Source organism: Danio rerio, chromosome 14 (assembly GCF_052040795.2).
Source record: "Danio rerio strain M-AB ecotype USA chromosome 14, GRCz13ab, whole genome shotgun sequence".
Taxonomy (NCBI): Eukaryota; Metazoa; Chordata; class Actinopteri; order Cypriniformes; family Danionidae; genus Danio; species Danio rerio.
The window spans coordinates 28,018,157-28,036,892 of record NC_141034.1 but is presented as its reverse complement, the minus strand read 5'-3'; the positions used below and the strand labels follow the sequence as shown (position 1 = coordinate 28,036,892).

General features: G+C 38.2%; 1 protein-coding gene across 6 annotated transcripts in view; it reads right to left on the bottom strand.

Annotated features, from left to right (window-relative positions):
* The window catches only part of sh3rf2 (SH3 domain containing ring finger 2), a 98,087-nt gene that overhangs the window by 35,953 nt on the left and 43,398 nt on the right, over window positions 1-18,736 (bottom strand). For 3 of the 6 annotated variants that reach the window (XM_087281434.1, XM_087281432.1, XM_087281436.1), the window contains 2 exons: window positions 4,626-4,983; window positions 2,347-2,613 (listed from right to left, as the gene is read on the bottom strand). In XM_087281434.1, coding sequence (XP_087137560.1) covers window positions 2,347-2,613; window positions 4,626-4,982 — 624 coding nt within the window. In that variant the 5' untranslated portion in view covers window position 4,983. Of the gene's footprint in view, window positions 1-2,346; window positions 2,614-4,625; window positions 4,984-5,091; window positions 5,393-5,463; window positions 5,615-18,736 lie in introns of those variants that run through there. The other 3 variants (XM_087281431.1, XM_087281435.1, XM_087281433.1) reach the window with 3 other exon arrangements.

The window sequence follows — 18,736 nt, the reverse complement described above, 5'->3', positions numbered from 1 at the left end:
TTTTATGTTCAGTTTAATTGAAGAAAATGTGGAAACCGATTGCACGTAGTTTCTTTAGTTGACATTACTTAAAATGGTGGATTAAAACAATGTTGAGACTACTAGCATTCAAGATGTTAACTGAACATGGTAGAACAGTATTAGTTAAATAGAGTTATTAAAGTAATCTTACTATAAAACCCTAAGTAAGATTACTAAATAATGACAAGTATGGTAACTAGAATTTTCTATTAAACTTACTTAATTTTTAACAGTTAGTTTACTTTATAAGTTTTAGTTTTCTTACTTCAAGGCAATAATTAAACTTAACTTAAGATTTCCTTGTAAGTTTATATTGCAAAAATAAGGCAATCGGTTTCCAAACTTTTTTTAAGTAAACTGAACATGTTAGAATTTACAGTGTATGTTTAGAAATGTGTTGAAAAAAATCTTCTTTCTGTTGAACAGAAATTGGGGAAAAAAATGAACAGGGGTTCTAATAATTCAGGGGGGCTAATAATTCTGACTTCAACTGTATATATATATGAGCAATATCACACTAACTGTATATCACCACTGGTGGGAGGCGTGCGTTGTGGCCGAGTGCCTTAGCACCCCACCAGTGCTGATATACAGCCACAGCACACTGCTATGAGTATGATATTGGGTTTTTACAACAGTTCGACGGCACAATCTTGTACATAAAAAAGAAAATCAAACACGGAGAGTCTAAAACCCTTTTGTATTAGGAACTACTTTAACCATTCATTCACATCTGCAGTTGACGTCAGGACAACAGAAGCCGTTACTAATTCACCAACGTCACTTTAGAGCTAGTATTTGAATAATTTTCTATAGCGTGATGTGAAGCGGCGAATTTTGCTCACATTTTAAGATTATAAGGCTGAAATTACTTGAAATGCCATCCGTCAACAGAGATTTCTCACCAGACTGCTGTTGTGTTTGCGATAAGGAGGGACAAGGCTAAATCCAGCTTCTTATTCGCAGCCTCTTATTGACTTTATTCGGTCCACCCACCTTAAAAACCACAAAGCTTCCGTTTTTCAGCTTTTTAATTTGCGCTCAAGAGAACACAATGAGCAAGGGCTTATTATGCGGTTCTGGCGCCATCTTATGGATACAAAACATCAGCCGCCGCCGACGAGCTCTCAGAAATTGTAAATATTTTAAATTAGGCACTATTGTTGCAAATAAACTGCATAGTTGCAATCTAAACAACTACATTCTCGACTAAAAAAAGCCTCAAAATTATATTTGGTTATCTAACAGCAGTAATATTTGTCAAACTGTAGTGTCTGCTTGTTGCTGGCTGTATTTGGGTGGAGTAATACACAAAGGGTAAAGAGGCTGTACGGATGCTGATATTACTTAAATATATCACGGCTATCAGCCAATCAGATTCGAGATCCAGATAGAACTATATATATATATATATATATATATATATATATATATATATTTTATTTATTTTTTCCCAGAGATGGGTTGCGGCCGGAAGGGCATTCGCTGCATAAAAACTTGCTTGACAAGTTGGCAGTTCATTCCGCTGTGGCAACCCCGAATTAATAAAGGGACTAAGCCGACAAGATAATGAAATATATATATATATTTTTTTTTCCACAAACCATTTTATTTATTTATTTTTTTAACTCTAGCTATTTTATTACTGAACATTTGCTCTGGGTTCCTGGTACTTACGGCATCCTTTTTTACTGCTGAACAATAAAGAAGATATTTTGTTAACAAAAAAATTACCCACTGGGATCATTATGAAAGTCAAATGGTTTCTAGTTTTCAGCATTCATTAAATATCTTCTTTTGTGATCAACATACTACCAAACAGGTTTTAAATAAGAGATGGGTGAGTAAACGATGACAATTTTCCTTTTACAAACTCTTTCTGACTGTAAAATCGGTAAGCCATTGCAAACTAATAATTTGCAGAGTTTAGCATCATTTTAACAGATGGTTTGATGATTTGTTAGTGCAAAATCATGTTAGTGCACTCACATTTATGTATTTTTCAGTATGGCTGAAGTGTCTAAATACATTCATGGCCACAGTAAATATATCTAACTCCGATTTAACTCTAATTAAACTCTTTGGACTTGCAGCAGTGAAATTTAAACCACACTGAAATGAACTAAACTGAACTTTAACTGTGAAAACTGGACTGACACAGTTTCAGTTTACTAGAACTTCTATGTTAACCTGCTTTGACACAATCTACATTGTAATAGCCATATTTATACAAACATGAATTGAATTCAATTGAATTGATAGGACAATGAATAAAGCAGAATAAATCAAACAAGATTGGTAAGACTGTAAAGTATAGAGATGAACCTTGAAGAAGGTTAAGCATTCCTTGCTGCCCTCTGGATCCAGATTGTTAGCATTGAAGTCATAAAGAGCTCTGCAGAGGGCTAGAGGCTGAGGCTGTTCACTCAAGACCTGCAACACATTGACTGGAACCAAACCTCTGCTGTCTTTGCCTTCCCCATAATACCAGTTATCATCTACTCTCCACCGCAGATAAATGATGTCACCTGACTTCATTGTGAGCTCCCCTGGAGCATTACCCTGGAAGTCATATAATGCTTGGGCTTGAACCTGTAACAAATGCAAAGTATAAAGAAGTCAAGAAATAAAATAAAGTAATGCACTTCTAAAGACATACTATTGTTACATTTGTACATTTTTCATCACTTTTAAATACATTAAGATCCAATACAATGCAAAAAGGAGACAAAGGAAATTTGTATAAAACGTTACAATTCTGTACAGGTCTGATAACATTTCTAAGTTTGAAAAGTTGATTAAATTCAGGGTTATTCCCCCATTTCCTAACTCTTCTGAAGCTAAAACATTGGCGTTGTGTTGTCTAAAAATTAAACATATTGAAATTTGATGACTTAATTTTGGTATGAAATGTCAATTTAAATAAAATAAACATAAATCGAGAAAAACTGAGAATTTTCAAGCTGTCTTGTGTTTTTTCCATTGCTGTATTTATTCTAAAGTGTACTTGTTAAATCATATAAAATAATATTTGATCATAGTCTATTATATAAAGTTATGCAGTATATGGAATGTTTAGCTAAAAGTGAAACCTTATAGTTTGAAGGACAAATGTAGAATAAAGATTTAAAATTAAAATTAATTAAATGTTTTTTTCAAAGACAAAAACTGTAAATTAAAACACTACTGTAGCATTATGGCTAGATTTTGCCCGATTGTAGTATAGAAATTGTTGTATTAAAACATCTTTTAATGTATATGATTTCCTGTGGTTTTCAAATAAATAAATAAATATACAAATCAGGATTTTTCTGGTAAATATATTTGTAAAGAAGCTGCTGATATGAAATTGACCGAGATTATAGTAAAATCTCAGACAATCCAAACAAACAGAAAAAATCTGAAAAAAATATGCATAATAACAATGAAATGACTCAAGGTTCCTAGTGAATTGCATTTAATACTTTCTGTAGAAGTTTTTTTTTCATATCGACAGCTTCATGACACCTTTTGTATGGAGAATGAAGTCACATGCATTGTTTCAACATGGTCTTTAAATCTTGACAGTCTGGTGGTCTCATCTATGGAGCTTTTTTTCCTTTTATAAAACCAATTGAGAGTGCTGAGGTCATTGGCATGTTGAAAGTCAACAGCACCTTTCGAAATATGCTTTCCTGAGAAAAATGCTGACATGTTTAATACTTATCTTATACGATACTGTACTGTATATATATATATATATATATATATATATATATATATATATATATATATAGACTAAATTTGAAATATACTTAAAACTAAATGTGATTTTTGGACCGTAAATAACAGCATCTAATAGCACTTTAATGGTATACTATTTCCTTTTAGAACTTCAAATGCATGCCTACTAAATTACAGGCATGGAATGGTAATGCATGTTGTGGAGAAAGTTTCCCCAGAGCATTAAAGCATCTCAAAGTTTTAAACAGCACTACTGTTTGTGCTGCAAATGCAATGGCTTTTTTCCCCAACTGAAACTCAAATCCACCGACCTACTTAAACTAAATCAAGGCCCAGAGTGTTTCAGTGGACATTGTGTCAAACACACAGAAAGGAAAGCTGACCTCCCTATTTACACAACACAAAAACCTGACTGAATGATATATTGATAAATACACATTTCATCAAATGCACAGGATTACTGTCAAACTGAAAAATTAACATGCTCTGTTTGATATGGCACAAAAAGGTAACAAGATCCATACGGGACATAGTTTTGGAAAATTCATGTTTTGCAAATTTAGCACTATAAGCATAATGACTAATCTAGATCACTACTATATCGACAAAACAAACTCTTGGGATAAAGTTGGGTTCAAAATTTAATTTTAAAAAAACGTAACCAAGTAGCTGGTTTTGTCCACATTTTACAAAATTTTGAGTTAAAATGATAAAGCAAGTTTGATTATAATTACTCAAAAAGAAAAGCAAACAAGTATAAATTATAGCACAAAGCAAGACTGAATCAAAAAACACCAATATGAGGTCCAAAATAAAAACCCCTACACATTTCAAATGATTATACATGCTCTAATGCAACAAAAGTATGTTGTATTTCTTACCCTCTGCGTGTTCTGCTCCTGCTTGGGAAGATCTTGCGTGTAACTGCTGCAATGGTCCTCCTGAGCCGGAGAGCTCATATATCTGACAGATCTGTCCCTCGGTGTGCTCACTGGACCCCATTCGTGAAGGCTCTCTAAGAGTCTATGCAGCAGCGGGTTAGTGGGAAGCTCCTCCACTGATCCAGGAACAGCAGCTCTGCACTCTGGGCAGCACAACTGATCAGGGTGTGATGTCTCCTGCTGCTGAAGGCATGATTTACAGAACGTGTGCTGGCATGGCAGGACCTTTGCAGACACGTCCAATGGCTCCATACACAAAGGACACTCTAACAGCTCCATAACAGCCAGATCCTCCATCCTACACAGAACTTAATCATGAACATAAACTCATCTGGCACACCTGTCACAAGATTACACCATTTACAACCATTGATAACACATTCTGAACTACTTCAGCCCCAAATACCCCTTATTAGATGATGGTTCCCATTGTGAAGCTGTTTCTAATGACTCGAGCTATTTACTTCCGTCAACACCTGCTCATCTCGCTGTTGTACTATACAAACAGGTGTGAACGCAGAAGAAGCGAACATTTTGTAAACACAAACACGACATAACACCTAGCGCATTTAACTAGTATTTACCCTACCTATGGTTACATTTCAATGGCAATTGTGCCACTATCGTGTAGACGTGAAAAGCAGGTTTTCATTGAAATCAAGATCGGAGTCAGCACGTGACGTCACGTCTACCTGGCTACACGAAACACGTTCACGGCGAAAACGAGTTAGGTATAAACTTGAACATTGTACTCAAATTCAGTTAAATATTCACATACCTCGTAGTCTTCTAGGAACAGATGGACAGAAAAAAGGTTCAGGCGAATGAGAGAACAGCTCTAAACTGGATGTGTGGCGACAGGTGTCATCTTACACCTCAATGTCACTGAGATTCAGCCGGAGAAATGGACGAGTAGTGTGAGGGAACACGGAATTGGAGGCTGGCTATAGAAGTCCAAAATAATGTTTCAATTGCAACTGTAGCCTACTCGCTCATTTAAATTAGGCCTACATTGTTTTACTGATAATGAATCTGTGAATTTTGTGTAACACTATATATATATATATATATATATATATATATATATATATATATATATATATATATATATATATATATATATATATATATATATATATATACAACATTAGTTTCTAAACATTTTGTGTTTGGGCTAGTTAAGATAAGTTTAAATAGGCTGTAACTCTTGATATTGTTAGTAATAAAAACTGTTGAAGCATGTAATTTTTGTAGTTAATATTAACTAAAATAGTTGAAGTTGATGTTAACTAGGTACAAATATATAAATTATAATGTAAATTATTAATTTATCTTTCAACAAATGTTCAGTAAAATATGCTCAGAATTGCTCTGACCCAAGGTCAAAGTAGCTCTAAACATTATTTGAGCTGTTTTATTTTCTGTTATTATATGAAATATTTCCTCTTGGCAAAATTTCACAAATTACATTTGTTTTGAAATTTACACCCATTTAAATTAAACAATAAATATTACAAATACACTACATAATCAATACCACAGATTTGTAAATATTATTTATTATTATTGTTAACTATAGTAAGTAAAAAAATAAGCTGCAAAAAAAAAAAATGCATGAAATTTAGCATGTCACAATTTTTTGTCCAAAATGTTTAGTCAGCCGCGCAATAGGTAGTACTGTCGCCTCACAGCAAGAAGGTCGCTGGATCGCAGGTTTGAGCCTCGGCTGGGTCAGTTGGCGTTTCTGTGGGGGGTTTGCATGCTGTCCCTGCATTTGTGTGGGTTTCCTTCGGTTGCTCCGGTTTCCCCCACAGTCCAAAGACGTGCGGTACAGGTGGATTGGGTAGGCTAAATTGTTCGTTGTGTGTGTGTGTGTGTGTGTGTGTGTGTGTGTGTGTGAATGAGTGTGTGTGGATGTTTCCCAAAGATGGGTTGCGGCTGGAAGGGCATCCGCTGCGTAAAAACGTGTTGGATAAGTTGGTGGTTCATTCTGCTGTGGCGACCCCAGATTAATAAAGGGACTAAGCCGACAAGAAAATGAATGAATGTATAAATAATAATAATACATTAATAAGGGCTCGCCACAGCAGATTGAACCGCCAACTTATCCAGCATATGTTGTACACAGCGGATGCCCTTCCAGCTGCAACCCATCACTGGGAAACAACCATACATACTCATTTACACTATGGACAATTTAGCTTACCCAATTCACCTATACAACATGTTTTTGGACTGTGGGGAAAACCGGAGCATCTGGAGGAAACCCACGCGAACATGGGGAGAACATGCAAACTCCACACAGAAATGCCAACTGATCCAGTCGGGGCTCAAACCAGCGACCTTCTTGCTGTGAGGTGATTGTGCCACCCACTGTGCCAACATGCTGCCTATGTGGAAATATATGTGTTTTAAATGTAATTGGCTAAACGTTTTCATTATTAAAGGTTTAAATTTAGACAAAGATTGTCAACACCACTTTCAATTGGGTACAAACTGAAAAAATTGCCAACACTCTCAGAAATAAAGGTACAGAAGCTGTCACTGGGGCAGTACCTTTTTAAAAGGCACATATTTGTCCCTGAAGGTTCCATAATGGTACCTCAAAAGTCCTCTTTAGGTATTTGGGCACTAATATGCACTTTTGAGGTACCACTGTGGACTCTTTTGGTACAAATATGTATCTTTTGAAAAGGTATTGCCCCAGTGACAGCTCTTGACCTGTACTTTTATTTCTGAGAGTTTACAATAAGACTTACTGTACTGTTAACATAAGCAAGATGCATTAATGCATTAATTAACCAACAATACGAAATACATTTAATCATTAATATTTATTAACGTTAGTAAAATACATAATTGTTTTTTTTTCATGTTAGCTCAGTTCCATTTAATAATATTTACTAATATGTTATTAAAAGCAAATTTTGTTTATGTTGAAATTGCCATTACATACACTGATACATGTTTAAGATGTTTGTTTGTTTTTAGAACATTAAATAATTCAGTTAAACAATAAAATAAAATTATAATACTGTTTTCCATTTGTACATCAGACCATAAAAAAAAATGTTTTAGTGAATTGAAATTAAACATTCATTTTTATTTGGCTTAGTCCCTTTATTAATCTGGGGTCGCCACAGCGGAATAAACTCCCAGCTTATCCAGCAAATGTTTTTTACGCAGCGGATGCTCTTCCAGCCGCATCCTGAAAATCAAAATCATTTTATCCATTACAACAATCTCAGTGTTAGATTTGAGAAAGCCAAAACCCTTGAGGTCAGTCAGACCAAAATCATAATTTTATGGGGAAGACAAACTGTTGAAAACTAATTATCTCGCCTACTTGGCATGCTAAGGAAGCATAATGCAATTTATCAAATATAGGTCTCAAAACTACAAGAACAAAATGGATTTAAGCCTGAATGGTCTAAAGGATGAGAATCAAAGTTTCTTACATGGAAATTAATTTCATTGCAAGGTCCAAATTCAATTAAGATTTTGCTGGGTTCATTTTTAAATACTAGCGCCCTCTAGTGGTAAAGAAAAGCTATTGGATTATGTTTTAAATGTAGCATTGCTTAATAATTGTACGTATCACCTAAGTTTTTCTTGAAAGCAAACCTATTGGGAATATAGGTTTCCCAATAGATTTCCCAAACCTATTGGGAATATAGGGTCCCCCCCCCCATCCCCCATCCCCCAATAAATATGCTTGAGTCAGATAGATTAATGAGCAGCAGAGATCTATTGACAGAGAAGACTAATATGTTGAGTGGCAACTGCAGCCTTGCTCATAGCAAATCATCTGCAATGAAACAATCCAGACATGATGTTTTGAATCTTTGGGATTTCAATTTCACACATCCCTTAAACCCCAAAGTCCCGTTAACATCTCAGGGTTAAATTATTCATTAATATTGGCTCTGCGTTCTGCACAAGTTCAGGACATTCACTTAAATTTTTTAACGGTGCATGAATTTTTTATCTGTTTTGTAAGTCTGTAGAATATGGGTTTTTTAGGAGAATCTTTAAAAGAAGGATTCCATTGCTTTTTATGTTTGAGATTTGCTGCGGTTTCATATCTGTTTTTCAGTGGCTCATTGAAGTCCTCCGTGTCTGATCCATGCATGCTTTTAAGTGATTCCTGTAATCAGTTTGTTAGGTTAGCTTAACAGCCTGACAAAAACTCGGAACGAGGCTTTGGCTGCTGTGAGACTGAGTGTTTGTGAAGGGATGCAGAGTAATTGCTGTAGCTTTAATGAGCTCTTGCTGGGGCATTTGTAATTCTTTGGTTTCTTATCTCATCTAGAGAAGAGAGGAAATAGAGAATACAGATCTGGCCGGCAGAGGGAGCAGTGTATATGGCTACAGAAATAAGCCTTTCTGTTCGAATTTGAAGTGCTTCCTCTCTTCACGAAATATTATTACAGACTCATAAAACCGACATTCTATTACCTTCCTCCTTTCATTTATCATTCAACTGGTTTCTTTGTTTTCGGTCGTTTATTCAGATTTGTGCTTTCTCTGCAGTTTGAGGTAATCAAGTCATCGGAGTTCTGTGGGAATGAGTCTATGGGTGTTTATAGGCTTCCATTACAGCCCATCAATTATTCATGGGCTGATTATATGGCTATTGTTTCCTGCCATTATTTCTGAGAGTTTACATTTATCAAAATTGTCCACCCACAAATGAAGGCGTATTGCACTCTTGTTAAGCCGGAAGCAGAGTTTACTTTTGTTACAAGCCACTTATGATGATTAAAATATTGGAATATGTTGAGTGTTATCCAGGCCTAAAAGATGTCAACAGTAAATCTGAACGCTGTTGATGATGAAAGTCCAGGACCAACATTAGTGAATTTACACTGTATTTAAATGATGATGGTATAGGATCAGCATTGGCGAATTTACACTGTATTTAAAAAAATATGATGGTCCAAGATCAACACAGGTAAAATTTAAATGTGTTTAAATGTATATGATGGTCCAGGATCAACATTAGTGAATTTACACTGTATTTAAATGATGATAGTCCAGGATCAACAATATTAAATTTACACTGCATTTAAATGATGATAGTCCAGGATAAACATGGGTGAATTTACACTGTATTTAAATGAATATGATGATCCAGAATCACCATTAGTGAATTTACACTGTATTTAAATGATGATAGTCCAGGATCAACAATATTAAATTTACACTGCATTTAAATGATGATAGTCCAGGATAAACATGGATGAATTTACACTGTATTTAAATGAATATGATGATCCAGAATCACCATTAGTGAATTTACACTGTATTTAAATGATGATGGTCCAGGATCATCAAAAACGCCTGCTTTTTTAGACCAGAAGGCCAATGGGCGAACATATGAGCGGAAATGCATTTGATATTTAAAAAGCGTGGCGCAACACCTCAAAATGACCCTTGCACCGAGCTGAAAGTAGCAAATAACAATTGCGTCAGGCCTTGCGTCACATTGCACCGGGTATATGATAGGGCCCTATATTTTAATGATGATGGCCCAGCATCAACAATAGTGAACTTACACTGTATTTAAATGATGATGGTCCAGGATCAACAATAGTGAATTTAAACTGTATTTAAATGATTGTGATGGTCCAGGATCAACATTAGTGAATTTACACTGTACGTATATAATTGATGATGGTCCAGGATCAACAATAGTGAATTTAAACTGTATTTAAATGATTGTGATGGTCCAGGATCAACATTAGTGAATTTACACTGTACGTATATAATTGATGATGGTCCAGGATCAACAATAGTGAATTTAAACTGTATTTAAATGATTGTGATGGTCCAGGATCAACATTAGTGAATTTACACTGTACGTATATAATTGATGATGGTCCAGGTTCAACAATAGTGAATTTAGACTGTATTTAAATGATGATGGTCCAGGATCAACAATAGTGAACTTGCACTGTATTTAAATGATGATGGTCCAGAATTAACATTAGTGAATTTACACTGTATTTTAATAATGATGGTCTAGGATTAATATTAGTGAATTTACGCTGTTTTTAAATGATGATGTTCCAGGATCAACAATAGTGAATTTACATTGTATTTAAATGACGATGGTCCAGGCACCTATGGTGAAAATTTTACTTTTCAAGCTGTTTGGACAGATGTCTGTAGGTATAGTGTATAGACCTTCTTATTGGGGTGATATAAACACACACAGTCCTTTTTTTTAAATTTACAACATAAAAACGGTGGACCAATTGGAGCGGTTTTCAGACCGACCGCAACTTGACGTAGGAAAACGGTCCCCCCGCCCACCAATATTGATTGACAGCCGCACGTCATGATCATATCCTCAGTTTCTTGTTTCACGTCTGCCATTTTCAGCGTGTGAGTGAAAAGTGATATCACTAAAGGAACACCCTTACTCTATTTGGTAGATGTAAGGCTCATTGGGCTCATCACAAGATTAATATTCTCCACATTATCGCTATAACCAGAATTATTGCTTGTACCTTTTGGTAGGTTTGCAAACGTGTTCTTTTCATTGCGTCTTCCTTAAACTTCAGCTGTTTGCATTTCTAGCGAACACAGAAGCTCCCTGTGATCTTAGGTGCAGCTGGAAAAGTGCAAGCACGTTGCCTCATGTGTGCGTCTCTCCATTGGAAATAAAATAACAAACTTGCCTGCAGGTCACACACCAGAAGCGTCTGTCTGCGTGGCGTGGCGCCATGCATTTTGGAGTTCTGAGTGTGGGTTTCTGTCGGGGTGCACTCGGCGGAGTTTCTGGTTGGCGGCCGCGACGCGTTGTGTTTGCCCTGGTGGAGGCTTGTGTTTGGAGTTCTGGAATGCGTGGCGCGATGATTCGGGACACTTCATGTTTCTGCCACGCCACTGAGAGTGTCTGGTGTGCCGTGTCGTGGCGCATCCGGTGACTCAGTCAAAGTTAATCTCAAAATGGATAGCTCATTCCTCAAAAGCAAGTCATGTCAATGAAAATGTCGGTGTTATCAAGATAAAATGTCCTGACAGAATTGTTCACGAACAAGAGTCAAATAGCTTTGACAAGTTTTCATGATGACAGTTTACTTTGTTAATTGTTTCCAATGCAAAAAAGTCAGATTTTGGTGACACTTCCTGAAAATGCTCAAGTCAGCACTATATACTACAGTTTTTCTCAGTCGCTTTGGTGAGTTTTTCACAACACTAGTGCATTTCTGCACAACAGTTAATGCATCTCTCAAACCAATTAGTACAAACTGCAAAACCTAGCTGATAACCTGCAAAAGCGCGTCACATGCTCAAAATGGATAGTTCATTCCTTAAAAGCAAGTATTGATGTCAATCAAAGAGTCAGTGTGATCAAAATGAAAAGTCCTGTCACCATTGTTTATGAACAAGATAGTCAGATGGCTTTGTCATGTTTTCATTATGAGTTTACTCTGGACATTTTTTCAAAGCAAAAAAGTCAGATATTGGTGACACTTCCTGAAAATGCTCAAGACAGCGCTTTATACTATTTGCACAGCCCTTTAAAGTTTTTCTCAGTCGCTTTGGTACATTTCTCACAACAATAATTACATTTGCACAACAGTTAATGCATTTCTCAAAACATTTAGTCATTTGTGCACATCCTAGTAGCAGTTTCTCATTCCTTCCAAAAAATTGCTAATTCTTTTGGACATGCATCAGTTGCTTTCATACAACTCTCTGCTGTTTAGAAAATTATCAATTGATTGTCATGTCGGTCAAAATTAACTCAACTTGAAAATGCTGAATAGTCAGTTCATATAAAACTAACAGTCCTCATTTCATTACTTCAGTCATTACATACAAAAATGTTGAACTTGATGTCAAAATCGGTCAAGCAAACTTTATAAAAATTTTTTTTTTAAATCTTTATTTTCCTGAAAATGTCTTTAAAATTTAACAATTTGATGAATGATTTACAGACCTGTGTATGTTGCAGTTTTAGGTCCAATATGAACTGCAATATTGTTTACAGTTGTGCACAGTTCAACCCAAAGAGAGTTTATGTTTGTTATAAATAAGGGTGTGTTTATTCTTTTGCACAATGCTGTGAATAAATTAGAATTGTAAAGAGCAAATGCAGAGTAAAATTGTGAAACATACATATTCAGTGTCTTGTACTCAGATTCCTCACTAACTGCTGTGATGTCCAACTTTACTGTGGTTTTCAAATGGCTGTGCAAATAGTATATAGTGCTGTCTTGAGCATTTTTTAGGAAGTGTCACCAACATTTGACTTTTTTGCATTGAAAAAATGTCCAGAGTCAGCAATTTGATTCAATTTAGAAGACATTTTCAGAAAAAAAAAAGATTTAAAATGTTTTCTAAAATTAGCTTGACATTTTGACAACTAGTTAAAAAATTTTTGTATGTAATGACTCAAGTAATGAAATGAGGACTATTAGTTTTATATGTACTCAGGCACGTGCACACATAGGGCTCAACCTGTGCAGTGCACATGCCCTTTTTAGTCTTGGATAGAAAGTGCCCTTCCAAAATGATCAAAAGTACCTCCGCGAAACATTCCGCCCTTCAGTTGGCGCGCGACAACACCGCTGATAAGAACGCGCACGACAACACCGCTGATAAGAACGCGTGCGACAACACCGCTCTTCAGTACGCCCCCCCACCCCACCCCCCATCGTTCTTCAAATAATTTATCCCGCACATGACCTTTGGACAGTCTCTGCACGGGCCTGTATAGAATGTCTGTTCAGCATTCCATTCAGTTTAGATAAATTTTGACCGACATGACATAAGCAAATGATAATGTTATAAAACAGCAGAGAGTTGTAGGACGTAACGCCGGGGGTGACACACACAACTGGAGGTAAGATCCACAGTGCAGGTTTATTTAGTGTCAAGCAAGCAATGGTCAAATCAGATGTAACAATCTCTGGAGACTGATCGCTGGTTATTGTCACATAGCCCCCCCCCTCTAAGAGTGGCTTCTAGACGCTCCTAATACAGTTCAGGCGGGAGGTGGAGCGGAGGCGGAACAGGGGGAGGGATGGAGGGCCAGGACCATGCAGCTGGGGCGTACCTGGGGCGTGGAGCTGAAGCGGGCCTGGAGCGTGGAGCTGCGTAAGGCCTGGATAGTGGAGCTGCAGAGGACCCGGAGAGTGGAGCTGCAGTGGACCCGGAGCGTGGAACTGCGGAGGGCCTGTAGAGTGGAGCTGTGGAGGGCCTGGAGTGTGGAGCTGCGGAAGACCTGGAGAGTGGAGTTGCAGTGGACCCGGAGCGTGGAATTGCGGAGGGCCTGGAGAGTGGAGCTGCGGAGGGCATGGGGCATGGAGCTACGGAAGACCCGGAGAGTGGAGCTGCGGGAGGGCCTGGAGCGTGGAGCTGCAGTGGCCCTGGATCATGTGACAGCGGAGGACCTGAGGCGTGGAGCTGTAGTGGACTTGGTTCATGAGGCTGAAGAGTGCCTGGAGTACTGCGGGGAGCCGGCAGGGTTGGAGGCTTGTTGGGAGCCGGCTGGGCGAGCCGTCTGGGTGGCGCCGGCAGGGCGAGGAGCCGGGCTGGGACAGGCAAGGCGAGGAGCCGGGCTGGGACAGGCAGGACAAGGAGTTGTGGCCGTTCGGGAAACTCAAGTAGCGGCAGCCACTCGGGAAGCTCAGGCGGCGGCCTTTCGGGAAGCTCAGGCGGCGGCCACTTGGGAAGCTCAGGCGGCGGCCACTTGGGAAGCTCATGACTGCAGCGTCGACTCTGGCTGTGGGGCTGACTGCGGCGTCGACTCTGGCAGTGGTAGTTCTGGAGGGTCTGGCAGCTCTGGAGGATCTGGCAGCACTGGAGGGTCTGGCAGCTCTGGAGATGGCCTTTCAGGAGCAGGAACAGATTGGGGACTGGAAGCCATCTTGTGAGCTGGTTGACTGGGAGCAGCCATCTTATGAGCTGACTGTGTGGGATGAGTTGCAAGCTTGCTCCTCAGTGCCCCCCCCCCCCAAAAAAAAAAACACATTTAGGATTTTCCTCCACCTCGCCTACGGTGAAGGAGGATCCACTCATTTGAAGGGCCAGTTCAATGTACTTCATGATGGAGCAGTGGGGATCGTTCAGTGGCATCATAGAGTATAAAGGCTCAGAAAGTCCTCCATGAAAAAATATCATGAGGCATACTTCATTTAGGGTGGTAAGGTGGGCCAGATTGATAAAGTCCTCGATAGACCTAGCTCCCTGACGCAGGCGCATGATCTGAACTCCCGCTGGATCCATCATACTGACCGAGTCTTCTGTAACGCCGGGGGTGACACACAACTGGAGGTAAGATCCACAATGCAGGTTTATTCAGTGTCAAGCAAGCAATGGTCAAATCAGGTGTAAACAGGTAAATGCAGGCAAATCCAGAGTCGTAATCAATATAACAGGCTATAGGTCGTAAGGCAGGCGGCTAAACAGGAGAACAAGGATAAACTAGGCTAGGGTCTAAACACAGAGAAAGACAAGGAGAAACGCATTGTAATGTCACTGATAGCGAACAAGACTCGGCCAACAGGATGGGTGACTGAGTGGCTTAAGAAGGGTCTGTAATCAGTCTCTAAAAATCCTCAGGTGTTGCGAGTGTAATCAAGCTAGATGAATGAGCAGGCGTGAGTGTGACCGGAGAGCTTGTATGAATATGTAGTCCAAGAGAAGGCGGAAGTGTAGTCCATGGATATGTGAGAGAACCAGCGATCTCTGGAGACTGATCGCTGGTTATCGTCACATAGGAAAAAAATTCATGCATGTCCAAAAGCATTTGCAATTTGTTGGAAGGAATGAAAAACTGCTACTACGATGTGCACAATTTACTGATTGTTTTGAGAAATGCATTAACTGTTGTGCAAATGTAAATAGTATTGTGGGAAATGCACCAAAGCCACTGAGAAAAAGTGTAATGTATCTCTAAGAATAGTGTCATTTATGCTGTGGTTTCATTTATTTATTTTTTTTCTAGGGGATTTCAATCTGTTGTTTGCATCTCCCTTGTTATTGTTTCTGGGATGCTACAGCACCTTTTGTTTGTCCTGCTTCTGATGTTTTGTTAATTATGGTTATATGCATATGTGCAGCATGTGTGGTTATTTTGTTCAAAGTGTTTAAAAGAAAATCCTGCAGTGCAAGACTAACCCGAATAACAACATTTTTGAAGGTTCAAGCCATTCTTGTATGACACTAAAGGTTCAAACAATTCTCACAGATGAAAGTTTATACTTCCTAAATAAAATCAGCGTGGAAAACTACAATTTAAAAATCTGTAACATGGATTCGCAGATAGATTGTTACACTTTGCAAGTAATATATAGATAAACAGACAGAAAAATCAACGCACTGACAGATAGATTATTTTTAACCAGTTGCTAGCATGATGTGACATGTTGTTATCATTTGTTAGGCTATTTACATTATAGGATTATTTGTTATAGGCTAGTGAAGTACAGAGATAATTTCAAGCTAAATATTATGTTTCTAAACATCATAATATAACAACAACATTGTATGTGCCATCGATCCGTCTCTTCTTGTCTTGTTTCTCTGAATTAGCAGGATTTGAACGCGGGTAACATAAGACAGTCCAGTGATGTCATTTCGAACATGTTTAATAACAACTTAACTGAACTATAATACACGGTCAAAAAACTGTCTTGCTTCCATCTTCATGACACAACTTCTTCCTTACCGGAAGTGACATCAGCATATACTCTATATTAAAAATTAAATTACTTTTAGTAATATATTTTCAAGTTGCTTTTTACATTATTATCAATTTAACATAAATAAAACAATGAACTTATGGCTCTTATATATCCGGCCCCTAATTGTATTGACAGGAGACCAAACAATTATCATATACATATTTAACTTCTAAGAGCCATTAAAATTTAAACATCAATAAGAAGCATAGAAATTCAGTCATTCTGTAAATGTAGTCCTTTCACATTGTCTTTGTTTCACCTATTCTTCTTAAATTGCTTCTTGAATCAAGCACAATTTGTTTACAGGTCTCTCTAGAATGCTTGTTTTGGTTTGTAGCTTCACACGGCGTACAGCTCCACTGGAGTCAGGCAAGGTTTGAACTACTTTTCCCATTATCCATGAATTGCGGGGAGCAGAACTGTCCACAATTAGCACTACATCGCCTGGCTCAAAGTTCCTTTTAAGTTTTGTCCATTTACTGCGTTCTTGAAGAATGGGCAGATACTCATGAGTCCATCTGCTCCAAAACAAATCAGCAATATATTGGACTTGTCTCCAACGTCTTTTCATATACTGGTCTTCTTTTTTGAAGACGCCTGGTGGCATGTTGGGTTGTGTTTTTAACAGTAGTAAATGGTTAGGTGTCAGAGGCTCAAGGTCATTTGGATCCTCGGATGTGGTAGTTATTGGCCTGTTGTTTATAATGCTTTCCACCTCACACATGATGGTATGAAGACTGTCTTCGCTGATAGATTGTTCCTTTAGGAGAGCATTAAGTATCCTTCTAACTGTACGGATCTGACGCTCCCAAACTCCTCCCTGATGGGAGGCAGCTGGGCTGTTGAAGATCCATTTAATGTTTTTCTGCAACATGGCTTGTTCTATTGTGATTTGGTTCAGATTTTTCAGTGCTTCTCGCAACTCTCTTTCTGCACCAACAAAATTTGTGCCGTTATCTGAGCGCATGACAGCGACTTGTCCTCTTCTACTTATAAAACGCCTTAAAGCGTTAATGCAAGAGTCAGTGTCCAAACTATCAGCCACCTCAATGTGAACTGCTCTAATCGTTAAGCAAGTGAACAACACTCCGTACCTTTTTACAGTACTCCGGCCCCGTTTCACTTCAAAGGGTCCGAAGTAATCAACACCCACGTTTGTAAAGGGCGGTTTATCAGGTAGCAGACGGTCCTCTGGCAAACTTGCCATTTTCTGTTCTCCAACTCTTCCAGTAAGCCGGCGACAAACTGAGCATTTATGTATTAATTTTCGAATGGCTGAATTAGCTTGGGGAATCCAGAATTTTTGTCTGAGAATGGACAATGTGTAGTTTCGACCACAATGTCCGTATCTTTGATGAATGTCACTTAAAATGAGTGTTGAAATTCTGGAGTATTTTGACAGAATTGCAGGATGCTTGGATTCATTTGGCATGGCTGCTTTGTTAAGTCTACCACCCACTCTTAGGATCCCATCCTGGAGCACAGGGTCAAGCCTGTACAGCTGACTTCTTCTCTTAATAGTCACATTTTGTTTGATAGCCTCAATTTCTTCCAGGAATTGTTGTTTCTGACTGTGCTGAATAAGAAGAATTTCTGCTTGTTTTAAATCTTCCAGACTCAGTGACCTTTTCTTTATTTTTGATTTGAATTTTTGCATTTCAGTTTGTAGAAGGGATGCTTGTTTTTCTGGGTCTTTCTCAGATGTTTCAATAGACGCCTGAAACTGTTTCCTTGCCCTACATAACTGTAGGAGTGTCTCTTTTAGTCTTAGCATCCATGCCACTGCCCTTTTCAGACGAAACCAGCTCGAGTAGTAGTCAGTTAACCTGCACAGGATGTCGTTTTCATTGACATTAAGAATGTTGACTTTGGTTTCAATTTTAATTTCAGGGTCCTTTTGTTGATATTGATTAATCTGATCTGGTCTTTGTGGCCATTCTTCTTCTGATTTCAACAAAAAGTTTGGGCCCTTTGTCCATGTTTCTGCTTGTAGAAAGTCCTTTGCCTTAATACCTCTAGTAGCTTGATCTGCTGGATTCTGAGCTGATCTGACAAACTTCCACTGTAACGGAGTGGTGGCATCCCGTATTAGTGAAATCCTGTTGGCTACAAAGGTTTTGAAGCGGGCGCTCTCATTTTCAATGTAACTCAGCACCGTTGTGCTGTCTGTCCAAAAAATAGATGGCTGCAGTGGCATTTGTAGTTCTTGTTTTAGTATCTTGTCCATTTTGACTGCTATGGTTGCGGCGGTCAGTTCCAATCTAGGAATTGTGATTTGTTTAAGTGGGCTTACTCTTGACTTCCCCATCAACAATGAGCAATATTTCTGATTTTGTTCATTTGTAA